Source organism: Oncorhynchus clarkii, chromosome 22 (assembly GCF_045791955.1).
Source record: "Oncorhynchus clarkii lewisi isolate Uvic-CL-2024 chromosome 22, UVic_Ocla_1.0, whole genome shotgun sequence".
In the NCBI taxonomy this organism is placed as follows: Eukaryota; Metazoa; Chordata; class Actinopteri; order Salmoniformes; family Salmonidae; genus Oncorhynchus; species Oncorhynchus clarkii.
The window spans coordinates 28,150,133-28,168,660 of NC_092168.1; the positions used below are offsets into that span (position 1 = coordinate 28,150,133).

Sequence of the window (18,528 nt, forward strand, 5' to 3'; positions counted from 1 at the left end):
GAGAGAGAGATGTCATATAGATGTAGAATATGAAAGGTAAGTGTGAAAACTAAAGGTTAACCTTGCTCTGGCTGTACCACCGTGCTCAGAGAGTGAGAGAGCACTTTGGCAGAACAAAGCTGTCTTTTGAGCAACACAGATTAATGAACTCCTTCACACAAGTCATCTAAAACCACTATTACCAGGGAGGAATACATGTTGTACAGTACTCACACATTCTACTTTACCTGTTTTCCTTTTTCTTCATCATTTTTTATACCAGTCCTATTGTGCCAGTCTATGGTCATCTTCTCAAGTGATGAATTAACATCGGCCTGTGTAAGTGTAGTAAAATACACTTATCTCCCATTGTATGGAATAAAAACACCAGTAGCATGTTGCTCAGAACATCCAAAGGTTACTCAAGCCCATTCCTGTTGTGACTGTAGGTCGTCTAGTCTAACCCGTCCAATCAGATTGTAAAACACTCCGGTCTACTTTCTGCTTTGCTCTGGCTGAGTGACTATACTTTCCAGTTAGGACACAGAAAAGCCCTTAAACCAGAAAGCAGCGTCATTTTATAAGCTAAACACGAGACTGAAGGAGCCATGCACTTATTTTGTTCAGACTATTGAAGCAGAAGAGAGGAGAGAACGGATCACTGAAAATGTCCTAGTCAGGTGAGATCTCTCTCACCAAAAACATAACTCTGTGAGAGAGCTTAGTTGGATGTAGCTGGCAGTTATCACACTGAAATGTTAGCTTTAGTCTGTCTCTGTAATGTTCATGTACACATTCAGTGTTCAACTTGGAAGTAAGAAAATGAGGAATAGTATTTTACACCTAAGAAACAAGTTACTCATTTAAATGCTTACACCCTAGAACTCTAGAACCCTTACTAGAATCATTATAGAATATGACTAAAGTACTTGGAAGATGTTCATTTTCGGTCATAGTGAGACCATACAGATCTGATTTTGCTGCTCGGAACTTCTGTAACAAATAAGATCTTCTCATTGCCTTAAAGTCTGGCCAACCCTCTATGTATGGTCCACTCTCCCAGGTCTGGAGGGCTATCTCCAGTGCTACAGAGAGGGCATGAGGAGTGTTCTGATCGCTTTTGGACCTGTTCCCGAATTCTCTGGGGAGGCAGCCGAGCGCATCAACAAAGTAGGCTTATGTGTTTGTGTGTTGAACTGTTTGTACTAACTCCACTAGATTCTAGGACTAGGAAAAATATCTTCAGATTTGACTAATCAAGTTCAAGGTGTGAAAAACTGGGTTAGTTCAAAGAGGGCAATGTTTATTATGTGGAACTTTTAGTCCAATGAGCTCAAGGTCGAGCGTTCTACATATTTCCTCCTCCTAGAACTTTACTCTGTTAATTAGACATTACTCAACCACATGCCATCAGGCTGTTCAAACATTATTCTCCACAGATGGAGGCTGTCGTGAGAGAACACCCTGACCATAGGCAGAAAATATTTCACAAGCAGAAAATATTTCAAATTGGACCAATTTAATGCATCCAAGTGTATCCAACCAAGGAAATATTTTACCAGGCCAACAGCAGAAAGAAATCCAAGCAGCTAAAACTACTCTCTACTCATCTCATCTTCTCCCTACCTCCTCTGATGTATCCCTACAGGAGATGTGTGAGCTGACCCGCAGCACCTGTCTGCTAGGAGAGAGAGGAGGGATCAGCTCCTCATGGGCCTGGCCAAGCTCAAGAAGTGACCACTGGACTATCAACACCACTGATGTACAAGATGGACTTGTGTCTGGGACTCTTCTGTCCATTACTCAGGCCTTCACTGACCCTCACTCAGCCTGGGGAGCATGGTGATGAGAATGATCTGATCTCTCAATGGTGCCTACACTGGAGATGGTAATGAATACTGTAGCCCTGAGTCCTCACACACAATCGCTCAACTAATCTGGGATGCTACTGTAGGAGCCCACACACACAATAAACCAATCTGGGGATTGATTGCCATGCCTTCTCAGAAATATATCCATGTTTTATGCAATCAACAAGTTGATGATCAGACAAAGGAAGTAATGGTTTGGTCATACCACAATGGTTTCTTGAATTGTGAATATGAATAGTTAATGTGATAAACTTGTTTAATGATTTTTTATTAAAATGTTGAATTTCTCTAGGATTGGAATACATTTGAATTGTCCTTATCAAGAACTAAAGATAAACAACAAACATATTAATTGATTGAAGATACATCATAGGGTTTTTCATATTGTGTTACATCACATATTGGACAACTATGATTGGGATCTGTTAAATGGGTTGAACATCAAAAAAAATATATTCCCTCTTCCGTCATGCCTACATTTGTTCTGGTGATCTTGTGACTCATGATGACTATGTACTTTATACAGTATGCTTGACCAGTAATTAACACCGAATTCAAGTGTCTCGATCTGACAACAGTACATTTGAAGTTAATGTGATCACAGGGTGTATTCAGTGAAATGAAACGTTCAGAATGTTTAATCATACAGAGCGAAAAGTGGAGCGAGTTTCCCAAAGGCGGGAGCATGGTCCTTCTCGCCCTCTCGTTTCTCTCCATCGCCGGCATCGCCGGCCCAGCATGCATTTGTATTCGACTTGTGTGCTGCTATAGCTCTTTGCTTTGGCTACTGTCATTTAGTATGCAAAATATTTTCATAAAGAAACTGATAAAACACTGATAAAAAAATCAAGGTGACTTACAAAGATGAGTAAATGATGTGTTGTCTTAAATATCTCTTGTCGTGATGTGTGTTTTGTTTTTGTATTTTTAATCCCAGCCCCCGTCCCTGCAGGAGGCCTTTTGCCTTCTGGTAGGCCGTCATTGTAAGTAAGAATGTGTTCTTAACTGACTTGCCTAGTTAAAGGTTTTAAAAAAGAGGGAGTGCGGTGAACTGAAGAATCGTTGTGGAATCTGAAAAGAAAGTTATCCCGAAAGCCGTTATCGTGTACTTATTACGTGCAAATGCTAACAGAATGAAACGAGATGGGTAGCTAGCTAGGTGTGTCATTGTAGGAAAGTATTTATAAACTAAAAATCAGATTAAGTTTCGTTAATTTTTGTTCTATTATCTATACAATAGGCCATCAATGAATTTTGGCTCAATATGCCTGGCATATTAACGTTACCTCTAGCAAGGAGCTTTCCGTTTTGATAGGGTTATTTTACCTAAAAATACAGGAAAAAAACACACACTCATCCCTGCCCAGCCTGGCAAGAGTGTCCCAAGGGTGTTTAGCGTTCCCAGTGGCTCTGCAAGCACCTGAGCGCATATTCTCCCGCTGCTGGCATGCTCTCCAGGCACCTGAGCCTGAAAGCAGTGACTCAGGCCAAACTCATGTTTCTAAAAATGAATTCAAAGGGACTGTAGATGGAACCTAATAAGGCATTTTTCGTTTCATTTGATTTTAATTATAAGTAAGTCACAGCCTAGATGTGCAATTTATAGACTATAATGATTTAATACAACGAAATGTTATTTAAATGCTAAGGCGTAATGTCCGACAGCCTAGTGCGTCGCACTCGCAAATGCTTTACCATGTATTGTATTTCTCTGTAGACTATAGCCTTGAAATAATATAGCCTAAAGAAATCATTTTCGTTCCTTCTCAGGCTACTTGTTTGGCTCCTGACCTAGTTAGTGTTTATATGCTGTTTAATATGACATGTAACCCATTTCAAATGATGACAACCTTTTCCGGTTGTTTATTAAAATACTTTTAATTGAAATCATAATGGTTTGGTTTCAATACTTCGAAACCAAATAGTCGATTCTGGTAGTCATAAAAATACATAGGCCTACTCTGTCCTGAACATGTCCCGGTATTCCGATTAGCGAGTGGAGTTGATGAGTGCTCTTATCCTTGGTCTCGCCCCTAGCGGGTGGATCCTCAAGAGGAGAAGATTATAAAAACTCAGGTGCATCGCTCCAGAGCTCACACACGCAGCTTTCTCAGTTGGACTTGATTCCAAACAAATCACGCTTTACTCTTCTACGTTTGGAGTTCCTTGACAAGACGGCGTTAAAGAGAACCGAAAATTGAAGTTGATGGAAGTTTGCTGATATTCCAGGAAAGTGGGAGGTGAGTTAGCTATGATTTGTGAATCATATTCAACGGTTTTATTCGGATTTATGCAACGATAGAGCCGATGGTGAATGAGATTTAGATGTTGTCCCCCTTATATACAGGTTAGAATTGTCAGGTTAGAAATTCGATCAGGAAACCAAAGTTGATATGTGATTGATTGTCGAATTGTTATGGACAGTTTGACATTTTGTGGCCTATTTTAATGAAAACAAAAGCGATTTAATTGATTTTTCTAAGATTATGGGAATTCACTTTCTTGTATGATATTATTTATTTTGATCCATCTCTCAATATAGCCTCACTTTTGATAGCCACTAGCCAGTGTTGTGTGAAGGTAATTACTTGACTGAAAACACACATTATATACTGGGGGGGGGGACTAAAACAAACACTTAACAGTGATGTAGGTCTACTGTTTTCCTACCCAGGGTCTGTTTGGTTTTCTGAAAATAAAACCTTTGATGTCCACTAAGAACTGAAATGAATTTGTATCCTTCTTTCCATTCTTGTGTTCTCCAGGTGGTCTCAGACAAAGTTGCCTTAGAGATGAGTTGGGTTGCTCTGTACACCCAGCTGGGCGGGGTGAACAAACACTCCACCAGCCTGGGGAAGATCTGGCTGTCTGTCCTCTTCATCTTTCGTATCACCATCCTGGTACTGGCTGCAGAGAGCGTGTGGGGAGACGAGCAGGCTGACTTCACCTGCAACACCCAGCAGCCCGGCTGCAAGAACGTCTGCTACGACCACTTCTTCCCAGTGTCACACATCCGCCTCTGGTGCCTACAGCTGATCTTTGTGTCCACACCGGCCCTGCTGGTGGCCATGCATGTGGCTTACAGGAAGAGTGGGGACAAGCGGCACATCATCGCGGCCTCACGAAGCGGTGGGGATGACAAGACCAGGCAGGTGGACCTGGAGACTCTAAAGAGGCGGCGTCTGTCCATCACTGGGCCTCTGTGGTGGACGTACACCTGCAGCCTGTTCTTCCGCCTCATCTTTGAGGCTGGCTTTATGTACGCACTCTACTTTGTCTACGACGGCTTCAAGATGCCTCGTCTGGTGAAGTGTGAGCAATGGCCCTGCCCCAACAAGGTGGACTGCTTCATTTCACGACCTACGGAGAAGACCATATTCACCATCTTCATGGTGGTCTCCTCTGCCATCTGCATGGTGCTCAATGTGGCCGAGCTGGCCTACCTCATCGCCAAGGCCCTGATGAGGTGCTCCACCAGGATTTCCAAGAGCCGTACCTATGCTCACCCTGATCAAGTGGCCCCGGACAAGTCTCTACTACAGAATAAAAAGAATCAGATGCTGCTGTCGTCTGTTACGGATTCCTCCAGCAACAAGACTGTGTGAGGACAGCCCAGTGCCTGTTCTTTTTCATTAGAGACTACACATAACTAGGGAGTAGAAATCTATCAGTGTTTTGTTACCATGAGATGAGACCATACTTGGATTCTAGATGCCTGTAGCAGCTGAGGATGTAGAGGATATTTCTCTCTCAGTGCCCTAAACTACTTTTTGAGTTTTAAAAGTTAATGTGCTAGAATTTAATGTATTATTGTTATTGATATCAATTTAAGGTGCTTGTCTGTTTGAGTTGTATGTCTGTTCAGGGAGTGGTAGGTTGAACAGAAGTGAGAAATGGGTCTAGAGTGCCACCTTCTGGTTTACAATGTGTTTGCAGGAGTTTGCTGTTTTATTGTGGAGAGCAACCAGAATTGGTTAACATTGTGTTCAGCTTTTGTGGGAGACTTTTCCAAAGCAGAAACTCACAAATGTGCAGTTTTGCTCCAAGTTCTATTTGAGGATCACCCGTGTACACATCTGCCTGCATTCTAACAGTGACGAGTGGAATTTCTCAAGTACCAAAGCAATTTTAAGATGCAGTGCCTTAAGAGAGTCGCTATCAGCAGTGTCAAATAGTAATAGTGATTCTGTATATTGAGCACAATGTTTCAGGGAAGATGGCTGATCCAGTTGAACATTCTGGGCAGGTTTCCTGGACCCAGATGAAGCCTATGCCTAGACTAGAAGGCATGCTCAATTAGGAATATTAATTGTAAAGTGTTTTTTGGTCCAAGAGTAGGCTTAAGCTGGGTCCTGGAAACTGGCCCTCTGAGCATGCCAACTGTGACAGACATGGCCTATTGTTGTCAAGACTGGTGGTAAACCTGGCTACAGAGCCTAACTGGGGGTGTTTTATTTTAGCCACTGAACTAATCAGTGTACCTCTTTCAATGTGAGTAAGCAGACTGATCTACTGGCAAAAATAGCTTAATGTGCTCCGTCCAAACATACATGTAGAAGTTGGAACTTGTATCACTGTAGTGACAATCTGACTGTTACCTGGGAAGACGTAAGGACACTTTTACCAGTGAGATGCATCCCACACATTTTGTGATGGCTCATGATTTGGACATTGTCATGGAAAGCAAACCGTAGGCTAACTTTCTCTCAATATTCAGTTGAGGCGCTATTTGTATTGTGATTGTTTAGAGGAAATGCCAAAGGATATCTGTAAATGCAACATTTTGAAAGCCTCATGGTCACACTTCAGCAGTTAGAAAGCTGATAGATATGCCCTAACTGCATATTATTTGAAGGATGTTTGATTTGTATATTTTTTTTATTAGCTATCTGCACTTTGACCCCCAGTCTTGAGACTGTTTAATAAATGTTTAAAAAAATGATACTTATTCCTTTCACACTGTTGGACTATCAGTTGTAATAACAATGATTGATTGCATGTGCATCAACCTCAGTCACTAGGATGCGCTTCTCTGGACAACCAAGAGAGGGCAGGAGGTTATTGATATAGGTTTTGGGGTGGGTGACTGCATTTGCAGTGTAACTTTTGATAGCCATATGACAAGTAAGTTCATTTTATTCTAGTGAAGTGTATAATCATAAATACCTAAATCCCATATTTTATTTGACAGGCCTATGTTCTCCCCAGCTTTCCAAATGAACTATTTCTCACAGGTGGGTTACTGTATAGGCCTACTGTATTGTCAAAATCGCCTAATTCAGCCACTATAGTAGGCCAAAGGTCAGATGTAAAGGAATGAACGCAGAACCCACTTTTCCGGGATAACATACACCCCCAGACTGCATAGCCTATAGTTGAAGCTTGAGCGATGAATAAATAAAAAAAAGTTTACAGGGGCGTGGCGTGCATTGGTCCAGGGTGATGACTTTCTGAATTCATTCATGCATGGTCACACAATGTGACAGTCGTGATAACTGGGAACTGGAGGGAGCTGCCCTTCGCGGAAACATTTCCAAGTTAAATTTGCCTCGGAAAAACGAACTTTCCTTGCGCAAGTTTGGCGGCGAATCCACGTGTGAAGAAGTTTGCGCATGAATATCTTGGCCTGGCTGCGTTTAAAAGAGTTTGGTAAGCTGGCAGAGGTGCCAGAATTTGGGGACAGGGGGAGAGGGGAGGTTACCAGCTTCCTTGGGAGGTCTGTAGGCTATCCGACGCACTCAAAATATGGCACCAATGGCAGACGGATATTGCTTTCGATATTTAAGTTGGGCTTCCCCAGTTTAAGGTATGATTGAAGTTAGGTGTGAATATCTTTCCCGGCACTGTCGTCCTAGACCGTGATGCTGGTAATTTATATATAAGCACATTTTATTTAATGACAATGTCAATGTTGAGTGTGCCTATTTTAATTATTATAATATAGGGTTACTACTGTAATATATAATCAGGATTAAATAATAGGATAACAAAGTTACAGGGATGCTTATTAAAAAGAGCCAGTGGACGGACACAAGGCCTATCCTGCACCCTTTGTAACTGAAGGCTATCTGAACATGATCAAATGAATCAATATTACTTAATGTTAAACAAAACCTTCATAAAACATCTGATATTGAATGTATTCGATTTGTATAAACTGATGAGACATTGTCTGGACTGATATACGTATGAACATGCAGCATTCCAACCTTATCAGATATGGTATTCTAATCATGTAGTCTTAATACTAGCCTAATAATAGCAGTGATAATATAAATATATGAAACGTATACATGTTAAAGCATTCTGCATTGTTTTATACAGTCATTTGTTTCCCATAGCCCTGATGACTTCAATAGTTAGATGCCTGTTTTTTTCTCCCCTTGATCAGCACTTCAAATTCTGATGAGACCAGCATTGATTTGGGGTGGGTCATCATCAGACCCATCGAACAACAATTTTGGAATCGATTAATCTGAAGTTGTATCAATATGCGTAGGCCTATAATGTTAGCACTTCTTAATATATATTTCATATGTATTTGCTGTGAACTATATAGGCCTAATATATATATATATTTTTTTTTACAATATTTTAATCAGGATACAAACTATAGGGTGGGCTATTGATAAGGAGAGAGAAATAGGTGAAAGCATATTTCAAAATAGAAATGTATTTGCATATAAATTATTTGTCAAAATGCCTGTCATTCCAATCTAATTAACATCCCAATTAGTGACACCATACTAGTTATGAATCAGATTATGGTAATTGTCACTTCAATAAGAGTGACACCATACTAGTTATGAATCAGATTACGGTAATTGTCACTTCAATAAGAGTGACACCATACTAGTTATGAATCAGATTTATGGTAATTGTCACTTCAATAAGAGTGACACCATACTAGTTATGAATCAGATTATGGTAATTGTCACTTCAATAAGAGTGACACCATACTAGTTATGAATCAGATTATGGTAATTGTCACTTCAATAAGAGTGACACCATACTAGTTATGAATCAGATTATGGTAATTGTCACTTCAATAAGAGTGACAAAATACTAGTAAATCAAAGAATACCCATCATTAAACAAAATAACAGAGATTTAAGCAGACTGGCACATAAAATAACAGAGATTTAAGCAGACTGGCACATAAAATAACAGAGATTTAAGCAGACTGGCACATAAAATAACAGAGATTTAAGCAGACTGGCACATAAAATAACAGATTTAAGCAGACTGGCACATAAAATAACAGAGATTTAAGCAGACTGGCACATCAAATAACAGAGATTTAAGCAGACTGGCACATAAAATAACAGATTTAAGCAGACTGGCACATAAAATAACATACATTTAAGCAGACTGGCACATAAAATAACAGATTTAAGCAGACTGGCACATAAAATAACATAGATTTAAGCAGACTGGCACATAAAATAACATAGATTTAAGCAGACTGGCACATAAAATAACAGATTTAAGCAGACTGGCACATAAAATAACAGAGATTTAAGCAGACTGGCACATCAAATAACATAGATTTAAGCAGACTGGCACATAAAATAACAGATTTAAGCAGACTGGCACATAAAATAACAGAGATTTAAGCAGACTGGCACATCAAATCTAAGGGAATAGGCTTCTTTTTAGTTTGGGTTTGATGTAAATACATTCATGGACGAATATGTTAACTGATTTCTACTCTTTTTCGTTACAGGTGTCATATATATTCTGAACCCTAGTCGATGGATTTATTACCGTCAATAGAAAAACATTTTAGTAAGTGCCAACTATTTTATGTTCCTGCTTGTGTTTTGGTTTTGGTGTGAATAGTAGATTGATCTGCTTGTGTTTTGGTTTTGGTGTGAATAGTAGATTGATAGGCATCTACTGGCAAGTTCATGTGCACAACTCTAACCGAACGCTATATATCGATAACAAAAGGCAGTAGACCTATTTGTCTTCATGCTCCTGGTCAGTTAAAAAACATTCTAAAAGCTTGTTTTTGACCATCATTATGGGAAAGTGTCATACTGATTATTCTGTTTGGTTTCATTTATGCCGCATGGCGGTACACATTATTGCATAGTTAATAGTTTAGTTAATGCATGTTATTGTGAGTATGGTGTATTTGCATTTATTGGCTGCAATTTCTGATACAAATTACCATTAAATTCCCATTAAAAGAACACACATTTTTTAGACTCAAACATCAAATGGCCTCTGCATTGGTTATTTCTTCTCTCATCCTTTTTTAACAAGTGAGGTAGAGATGTATTAGATTTAGCTAATTAATAATTGTCATCATGTTAAAAGAGGCCTATAGCTGGACTTTGGACTTGACCCCTATGGCCCTATTGGATCTGTAACAGTGGGAGTTGTGTGTGTCAGGGCCTACACACCGCAGTCCAACCTCTGCTCGCTGCTGTTTTTGAACATTATAATGTTGATCTCAGCACATGCCATCTGGGCAGTGGAGCGAGCGGGTGAGAGAGGGAGAAAGAGAGAGAGAGAGAGTGTGAGTTTGACAGTAACTGAGAGAAAGAGTGGGAGAGAGAGAGAACAGGATAGTGAAAGAGTGTTAGCATAAATGTCAGGTTCATAGTTCTAAGTTAAATAGTGAAATAGGGGGATTCACAAAATGATATGACATTACCGAACATTTCTATACCATTCACTTCCTTTGACCAATTGTTCGATTGAGACAATTGATTCAACGGTTTACGTCAATGACTTCTTCAAGGCCATTTTTTGTAATTCATTTTAATAAGCGCTTAATGTGTTGTGCCGATGTGAAGTGTGATTAACACTTTGTATGTTTGTGGGTGATGATACCTCTGCTTTCTCTCTCTAGGTGTGTAATGCTTCTCTGTCCATGTTTTATTTGACTGCTATGTATGCTTTATGTTACACAGCATCACTTTGACAGGTTTCCTGACAATCTCTTTTCCCCCCTCTCCTTGTCTCTTCTTCCCCTCCCTCTGTTTGCTCCAGACTGTACTTTCTCCCTAGGCTAGAAATCTTGAAGCATGGGTGACTGGAGCTTTCTGGGGCGTCTGTTGGAGAATGCACAGGAACACTCAACAGTAATCGGCAAGGTCTGGCTGACTGTCCTCTTCATCTTCAGGATCCTGGTGCTGGGAGCGGCAGCCGAGGATGTGTGGGGCGACGAGCAGTCTGACTTCACCTGCAACACACAGCAGCCTGGGTGTGAGAACGTCTGCTATGATGAGGCTTTCCCCATCTCGCACATCCGCTTCTGGGTGCTGCAGATCATCTTTGTGTCCACGCCCACCCTCATCTACCTGGGTCACGTACTGCACATCGTCCGCATGGAGGAGAAGCGGAAAGAGAAGGAGGAGGAGCTGCGAAAGGCCAACAGACTCCAGGAGGAGAATGAACTCCTTTACAACGGCAAAGGGGATGCAGGTGGAGGAAGAGGACGAGGAGGAGGAGGTGGTAAAAAGGAGAAGCCACCTATCAGGGATGAGCATGGCAAGATCCGCATTAGGGGTGCCCTGCTGCGCACCTATGTGTTCAACATCATATTCAAGACCCTTTTTGAAGTGGGGTTCATTTTAGGTCAGTATTTTCTCTATGGCTTCCAGCTGAGGCCGCTATACAAGTGTGCACGGTGGCCCTGCCCCAACACTGTGGACTGCTTCATATCTAGGCCCACTGAAAAGACCATTTTCATCATATTTATGCTTGTGGTGGCTTGCTTGTCTCTTTTGCTGAATTTGTTAGAGATCTATCACCTTGGGTGGAAGAAAGTTAAACAGGGAATGGTCACCCCTGATCATGCATTGTTGCCCCGCTCTGATGGTGTGGGGCCTGAGTCCATGACTTCAGCCTCCAGAACTGCCCTTCCCAACCTCAGCTACCCACCGATGTACACGGACGTGACAGCTGGGAGCGGTGCCTTCCTGCCGCCCATGGCAGAAGCCTCCCCGGCAGAGTTCAAGATGGACCCCCTGCAGGAGGAGCCCTCATCCTCCTACTACATGAGCAGCAACAACAACCACAGGCTGACCACGCAGCAGAACTGGGCCAACCTGGCCACCGAGCAGCAGACTCGGGAGATGAAGGCCACCTCCTCTCCCTCTGATAGTGAGCAGCAGCCTCGTGAAGCTGCTCCCCCCACCACCACCACCAACCCTAGCTCCAGTGGGGGCAGTTTGAGTGGGGGGAATGGCGATCAGGAGGGAGGCCACGTCACCACCACAGTGGAAATGCACGAGCCCCCCGTTATGATCACAGACCCTCGACGGCTCAGCAGGGCCAGCAAGAGCAGCAGCATTAGATCCAGGCCCAAAGACCTGACAGTATAGTCAGTCCCCCTAAATACACCTCCAACCTCCCAAAGCCCCCAATGATTTTTCTATATAAAAAGTACAAAATAATAAAAAAATATTTTTGTTTTTTTAATGGAGGCAATGTGAGGCAGGGGGCTGGAACTGGAGTTGTTGCCTAGTATATATATCTATTAACAGCAGTTGATACCAGTGCAATTGGTGAGTTGTAGCATACGTGTTAGAATAAAAAATGCACACAGTCTGATTGTGCAATGTTGGTTAAAATGGTCTGACAAGCTGAAGGCTTCGATATACTGGACATCAGGGGACTTTATGGTTCTTATTCCAGTTTAAAATGGCCAAGTAACTTTTCTGTTTGATTTTGGTTTTAATGGCCTGGTATGTGTCAATGTGCTCTTGTCAACAGTGGTTATTGTTGTTGTGCTTATTTGATGAACATAAACGCCTATTTATTCCAATTAGGAATGATACTGTACATTCATCAAGTCGTTGAGTTCGGTTGGCAAATTGCTGAGAACCAACTTCGAATAAAACTGTTATGTGGAACAAGTACGTACAGGGTGATTTGAAACCACTTGTGTGTTTAGTATGTTTACTCTTATGCTGTTATACAGTTCCTTCAAGTTGAGCCTTTCTTAAAACAAGTTATTTTTAAATCATTTTTTTGGTGTATCAGAAAGTCGCTTGCAAGACAAACTAAATCCAAACATGTATGCTCTCATTCTTTCTCTAAGATGAAGAATACTGTTCAATGTCAGCAATGACACCAATATGGGGGGCAGCATTTGCTTGTTCATTATCAAACTTTTATATTGTACTTTAACACTTCCTGAATTTCACAAATCTAAATAACTTTTATTTTTATAATATTCAGGAAATAGCCTAGCTATTTTTTGTATTATGTGTTTGAAGAGTAACAGTGGAATCTGTAAATGCAAACTACAACTCACTGATTCATTAACTGGTCTGCAGATGCATTTATCTGTCTGATTTTTACCCAGGATCCACTTACTGAACACATCATTTACACAAACTATAACCAGATTATGGGTCAAAACTAGAAGTTGAATGTGTTCTTGTAGTCTAAAGCTGGTACAAGGTTCCATGGTTCCAGCCCCTGCTCCTACATTTGATTCTCGAATGCAGAAATTAAGCAAATAAAGTATTTGTTTTTGCCTGAAATTAAAAAGCGCACTGCCATATGGACAATGAAAAGTTGACATCCGATTTTAAGAGGTTGAAAACAAAATATAAACCAAATGCTTCAACTTAAGACGGTAAATAAGATTTGGTTTTTTATATATTTATGATAACCATGTTTATTGCTGTCATCTTAAACACAACATCACTTTTTAATCATTGCATCTTCATGTTGAGGGTAACTCACTCTCATACTTTATTGGTTTTTCTTAAGTGCTATTTTTTTTAAACAGAATTGAATTATAATGAAATCTAAATTCTAAACTGTAGTCAGTTTATGACAACCAAAACAGCTATATGGTACAAAACGGACAAACGCAATGACGTTGCAAGTGTCATAACGCCAGGATGAAAAGTCCATTCTCATTTCTTATTTTTGATAGAAGCTCAACTATTACTGACTACTTCACCTGTTGTAAGCAATGGGAAGCATATGCTTCCGCCTAGTTAGTGTAAATGTAATATTTCACATTGTAGATTACCTGAACCATCTTGAATAAATGAAAAGCTATGCAAGTAATTGCACAACACAATCATTCACTTAAAATAGGCCTTTTCTTAAATTACTTGTGAAACATGATTGGTATAATACCACACTTCTATGTATTTCTTACATAGTTCTTATACTTTCAAATTACCATATGCTTATAGTTTATAGTTCGATAAGGATCATGAATAAACACAATAACAAACATTCAGTGCAAACTAGAAACCATAGTTACAACCGTGGAGAGACTACCCGAGGAGACTATGCAATCCTTTGCTTATAACAGTGTTACTCTTATTGGGACAACCGTTTTTCCCAGTGTATGTTACCTTTTCATTTAAATTATTTAAATGTCACAAACCACAAAAAAATCTGTGTTATTTGCATTTGTCATTTTGGTTCTCAAAGTTTATATTTTAGTAAAAAGGTAAAAGATTTGCACATTTAGGCAAAACATGCTGTTCTAAGAAGTTTATATTGGTAGGAGAGAGAGTAGAAAAGTGGAGAGTGGAAAATGTCTTAACAATTAAACACAACGGCTCTTTGCGTTAAAGACAGTATTTTTTTTTAAATTACGTCAAATGTCATGGTCTGAGACGATTGCAGAAAGTTTGGGTTTTCAAATATAGAAAAAAGTGGGCTGTGAGTATTTCCTGTGTGCTCACTCAGTGCTTTCACTATGTTCTCAACACATTCCTGTGACTCTCTGGTTAGCTTGTATTAAAACATCACACTAATGTTGAGACAATGTTAGCTGGGTAGCTGGCCCTTTTCTTCTTTTACACACAGCAACTTGTGTATCGTTTTGAGTTGCCCGCAAGCCCCTCATCCAATAGGTTAATATACAGTAGCTTTCTTCAAACTCTTGGTGTGTGTCATGCTGAGTGTGATTTCTCTGGCCAGTCAGGGAGTAGGAACCATCTACATTATGCTCAGAACAACGGCCTGTTTCAATGCTGTCTTAAGAGAAGTGCCTTGTGTATGACATTTTGTAAAAACAAGTTGATGTAAATGTTAATTTACCTCAAATGTTTACAAAAATGTTATTAAACAAACTTTTTGTACCATATTTCCGGTATATGTGGCAATCAATAAAATTGAGCCAGTATGTGGACCTACTGTACTTGAGTATACATTTTCAACACACACACATTCTGTACCTTCATGAGTAGATCATATCTTGGGGAAGCTGGGATGCATCTTGTACAAGAGCTCACACTCACTGACCTTTAAATGTATCGCTCCCTCTCTTCACATTCCAAGGTTGGATGTGAGAATGGGATATTGCGCTGGAAAGGAGGAAAGAGTGACACCACTCCCCACAGTGCTGACTACCCTGCGAACACACATCCACACATTTAATTAAATTGAGACCAGCGTGTCAGTCTCACACGTTGGAGACAAACATCTATCACAAATCCATTAAACACCATCACACAGACCCAGCAACTTTTACCAGCACCGGTGGACCAACTCCCAAACATTAAACCTCTGGGAAAGTTAATATGAGTTTGGCACAGAGGTGGCATATAATAACTAGGATAAAAATAGAGACAATCAACAGTATTATAGTAAACTGCAACCCAAGAAAACTGAGGGCAATGTAGTTAGCCAGCTGGCTTATGAATATGAATTAAGACATCAAGGTGTCGACGATATCTACATTGGGCACCACGAGTCAATGAGTGATTCGTAACCTGCCTAAAACAACAAATGACCAGGCTTAGGGGAGTCTAGTGTTGAGCCTGGAGTCTAGTGGAGAGCCTGAAGTCTTAAAGTAGAGCCTGGAGTCTAATGTAGAGCCTGGAGTCTCAAAGTAGAGCCTGGAGTCTCAAAGTAGAGCCTGGAGTCTCAATGTAGAGCCTGGAGTCTAATGTAGAGCCTGGAGTCTAATGTAGAGCCTGGAGTCTAATATATAGCCTGGAGTCTAATGTAGAGCCTGGAGTCAAAGTAGAGCCTGGAGTCAAAGTAGAGCCTGGATCAGGAGCACCTGACGCATGAGAATGAGCTAGGAATGGCCCTTCAGGCTGTCCCTGTAACTCATGGGAACCAGGGAAGCAAAACCTACACATCTACAAATTAAATGGACACCTGTTCTGAACTTGTGGACATGTTTGAGAGTTGGGAAGAACAGTGGGTAGAAGATGAGAAATGTAGGGAGAATGACAATGGACAAAGAAATGTGAGTAGGTACAATAGAACAAGGAGGAGAGTGATTAGTATTGGGTGCATAGATCAGACAGGACCAGCCAGACTGGCAGAGGAACAAGATAGAGAGATAACAGATAGGTGCGGGGGTACAGGGTCCTGTGGCTGAGGAGTGTTGGTAGATTGCTGGTGGGTTGGCAAGGAGCTGCCATGTGAAAGCTGCTCTGCATGCTGCCAGGGCACAGAGGCACCAGCCCTGCCCGCAAGGCCCAAAACAGACAGCAGTTATTTATAGCCTTTAATCGCCTAACAAATTCTGGCCCCAGAGTCCGAATACTTCAGTTAGCCAGTAAGTCAGTCAATCAATCAGTCAGTACCCAGTTGTTAATTTCAGTAGTGCCCTGGATGTTTTTATGGGGCCTAGAATAGCCTTCCCACAGACATAATCTTCTAATACAAGGCCTCAAAATTCAGTGACAGGGTGTGCATGGGTATGTGTGCGTGTGAGAGAGAGAGAATGAAGGGTTAAACAATGATGTTAATTAAACCTATAGTGAAGACATTGGAACATTGAAACAGTGTGGCCAAATACATTCCATGTTTTATTCTGTCAATTCAGCAAGTTAAATTACATTTGATTCATGAATCGTATCCACATAGAAAAGAATGTGCCATTTTCTACTTAACCTGTTGAGTGTAGGGGGCAGTATTTTGATGTTTGGATGAAAAACATACCCAAATGAAACTGCCTATTTCTCTAGCCCAGAATCTAGAATATGCATATAATTGTCAGATTAGGATAGAAAACACTCTAAAGTTTCCAAAATGTAGGTGAAAACCTGAGGAAAAATCCAACAAGGAAGTGCCTAAGAGAAACAAATGTCCCTGTTCCATTGCGTGCCTTCCCTACATTTAAAGGGATATCAACCAGATTCCTTTCCCTATGGCTTCCACATGGTGTGAACAGTCTTTAGACATAGTTTCAGGCTTTTATTCTGAAAAATGAGCGAGAAAGATCACATCGCGTCAGTGGATGGCTGGGTGCCAGCAGAGTTTTGCATGCGCAACAGCTTGGAGCAGACATTTTCTCTCTCTGTCCTATTGAAAAAGCTACGGTCCAGTTGAAATATTATCGATAATTTATTGTAAAAACAACCTGAGGATTGATTATAAAAAACGTTTGACATGTTTCTACGAACTTTACAGATACTATTTGGAATTTTTCTGCCCCGTCGTGACCGCTCGAGCCTGTGGATTTCTGAACAAAACGCGCCAACCAAATGGTATTTTGGACATAAAAATAATCTTTATGGAACAAAAGGAACATTTATTGTGTAACTGGGAGTCTCGTGAGTGCAAACATCTGAAGATCATCGAAGGTAAGCGATTCATTTTATTGCTTTTCTGACTTTCGTGACCAATCTACTTTGCTGCTAGCTGTTTGTAATGTTTTGTCTGCTGAGAGAGATGTCCTAACATAAACGCTTGGAAGCTTTTGCTGTAAAGCTTTTTTGAAATCTGACGAGCCAGGTGGATTAACAACAAGCTAAGCTGTGTTTTGCTATATTGCACTTGTGATTTCATGAAAATTAAAAAAAAATAGTAATTTAATTTTGCGCAATTCAGCGGATGTTGACGAAAATGATCCCGCTAACGGGATGGGTGCTCCAAGAAGTTAAGTGATAATGCCCGAGAAGCCGGGTGTTTGGAGGATATACTGGCACGGTTTGCCTGCCCTCAATGAACAACACCCGGCTTCGAGGGCATTATCACTTTTATACAACGGATTACCAACATATTCAAATAATGATTGACATGTTTTCATTAAAATCATTATTTTGATTAATTTAGAGTGGGGCAAAAAAGTATTTAGTCAGCCACCAATTGTGCAAGTTTTCCCACTTAAAAATATGAGAGGCCTGTAATTTATCATAGGTACACTTCAACTATGACAAACAAAATGAGAAACAAAATCCAGAAAATCACATTGTAGGATTTTTAATGAATTTATTTGCAAATTATAGTGGAAAATAAGTATTTGGTCACCTACAAACAAGCAAGATTTCTGGCTCTCACAGATATGTTCTTCCTCTGTCCTCCATTCGTTACCTGTATTAATGGCACCTGTTTGAACTTGTTATCAGTATAAAAGACACCTGTCCTCAACCTCAAACAGTCACACTCCAAACTCCACTATGGCCAAGACCAAAGAGCTGTCAAAGGACACCAGAAACAAAATTGTAGACCTGCACCAGGCTGGGAAGACTGAATCTGCAATAGGTAAGCAGCTTGGTTTGAAGAAATCAACTGTGGGAGCAATTATTAGGAAATGGAAGACATACAAGACCACTGATAATCTCCCTCGATCTGGTGCTCCACGCAAGATCTCACCCCGTGGGGTCAAAATGATCACAAGAAAAAATCCCAGAACCACACAGGGGGGCCTAGTGAATGACCTGCAGAGAGCTGGGACCAAAGTAACAAAACCTACCATCAGTAACACACTACACCGCCAGGG

At 40.7% G+C, this 18,528-nt stretch overlaps 2 protein-coding genes across 2 annotated transcripts; both read left to right on the forward strand.

The window, feature by feature from the left end:
- The first annotated feature begins 3,945 nt into the window (after positions 1-3,945).
- Positions 3,946-6,789, forward strand: LOC139380204 (gap junction beta-2 protein-like). The gene is made up of 2 exons (XM_071122673.1): positions 3,946-4,090; positions 4,616-6,789. The coding sequence occupies exon 2, from the start codon at positions 4,643-4,645 to the stop codon at positions 5,453-5,455; it is 813 nt and encodes a 270-aa protein (XP_070978774.1). The 5' UTR covers positions 3,946-4,090; positions 4,616-4,642; the 3' UTR covers positions 5,456-6,789.
- A 551-nt stretch (positions 6,790-7,340) lies between these two features.
- Positions 7,341-14,852, forward strand: LOC139380728 (gap junction alpha-3 protein-like). Its single transcript, XM_071123703.1, has 3 exons — positions 7,341-7,656; positions 9,577-9,638; positions 10,854-14,852. Exon 3 carries the CDS (start codon positions 10,889-10,891, stop codon positions 12,188-12,190), a length of 1,302 nt encoding a protein of 433 aa, XP_070979804.1. The 5' UTR covers positions 7,341-7,656; positions 9,577-9,638; positions 10,854-10,888; the 3' UTR covers positions 12,191-14,852.
- The last annotated feature ends 3,676 nt before the right edge of the window (positions 14,853-18,528 follow it).

Coding starts and splice junctions, on each gene's coding strand:
- LOC139380204 (XM_071122673.1), top strand. CDS start 4,643: ATGAGTTGGGTTGCTCTGTACACCCAGCTGGGCGGGGTGAACAAACAC.
- LOC139380728 (XM_071123703.1), top strand. CDS start 10,889: ATGGGTGACTGGAGCTTTCTGGGGCGTCTGTTGGAGAATGCACAGGAA.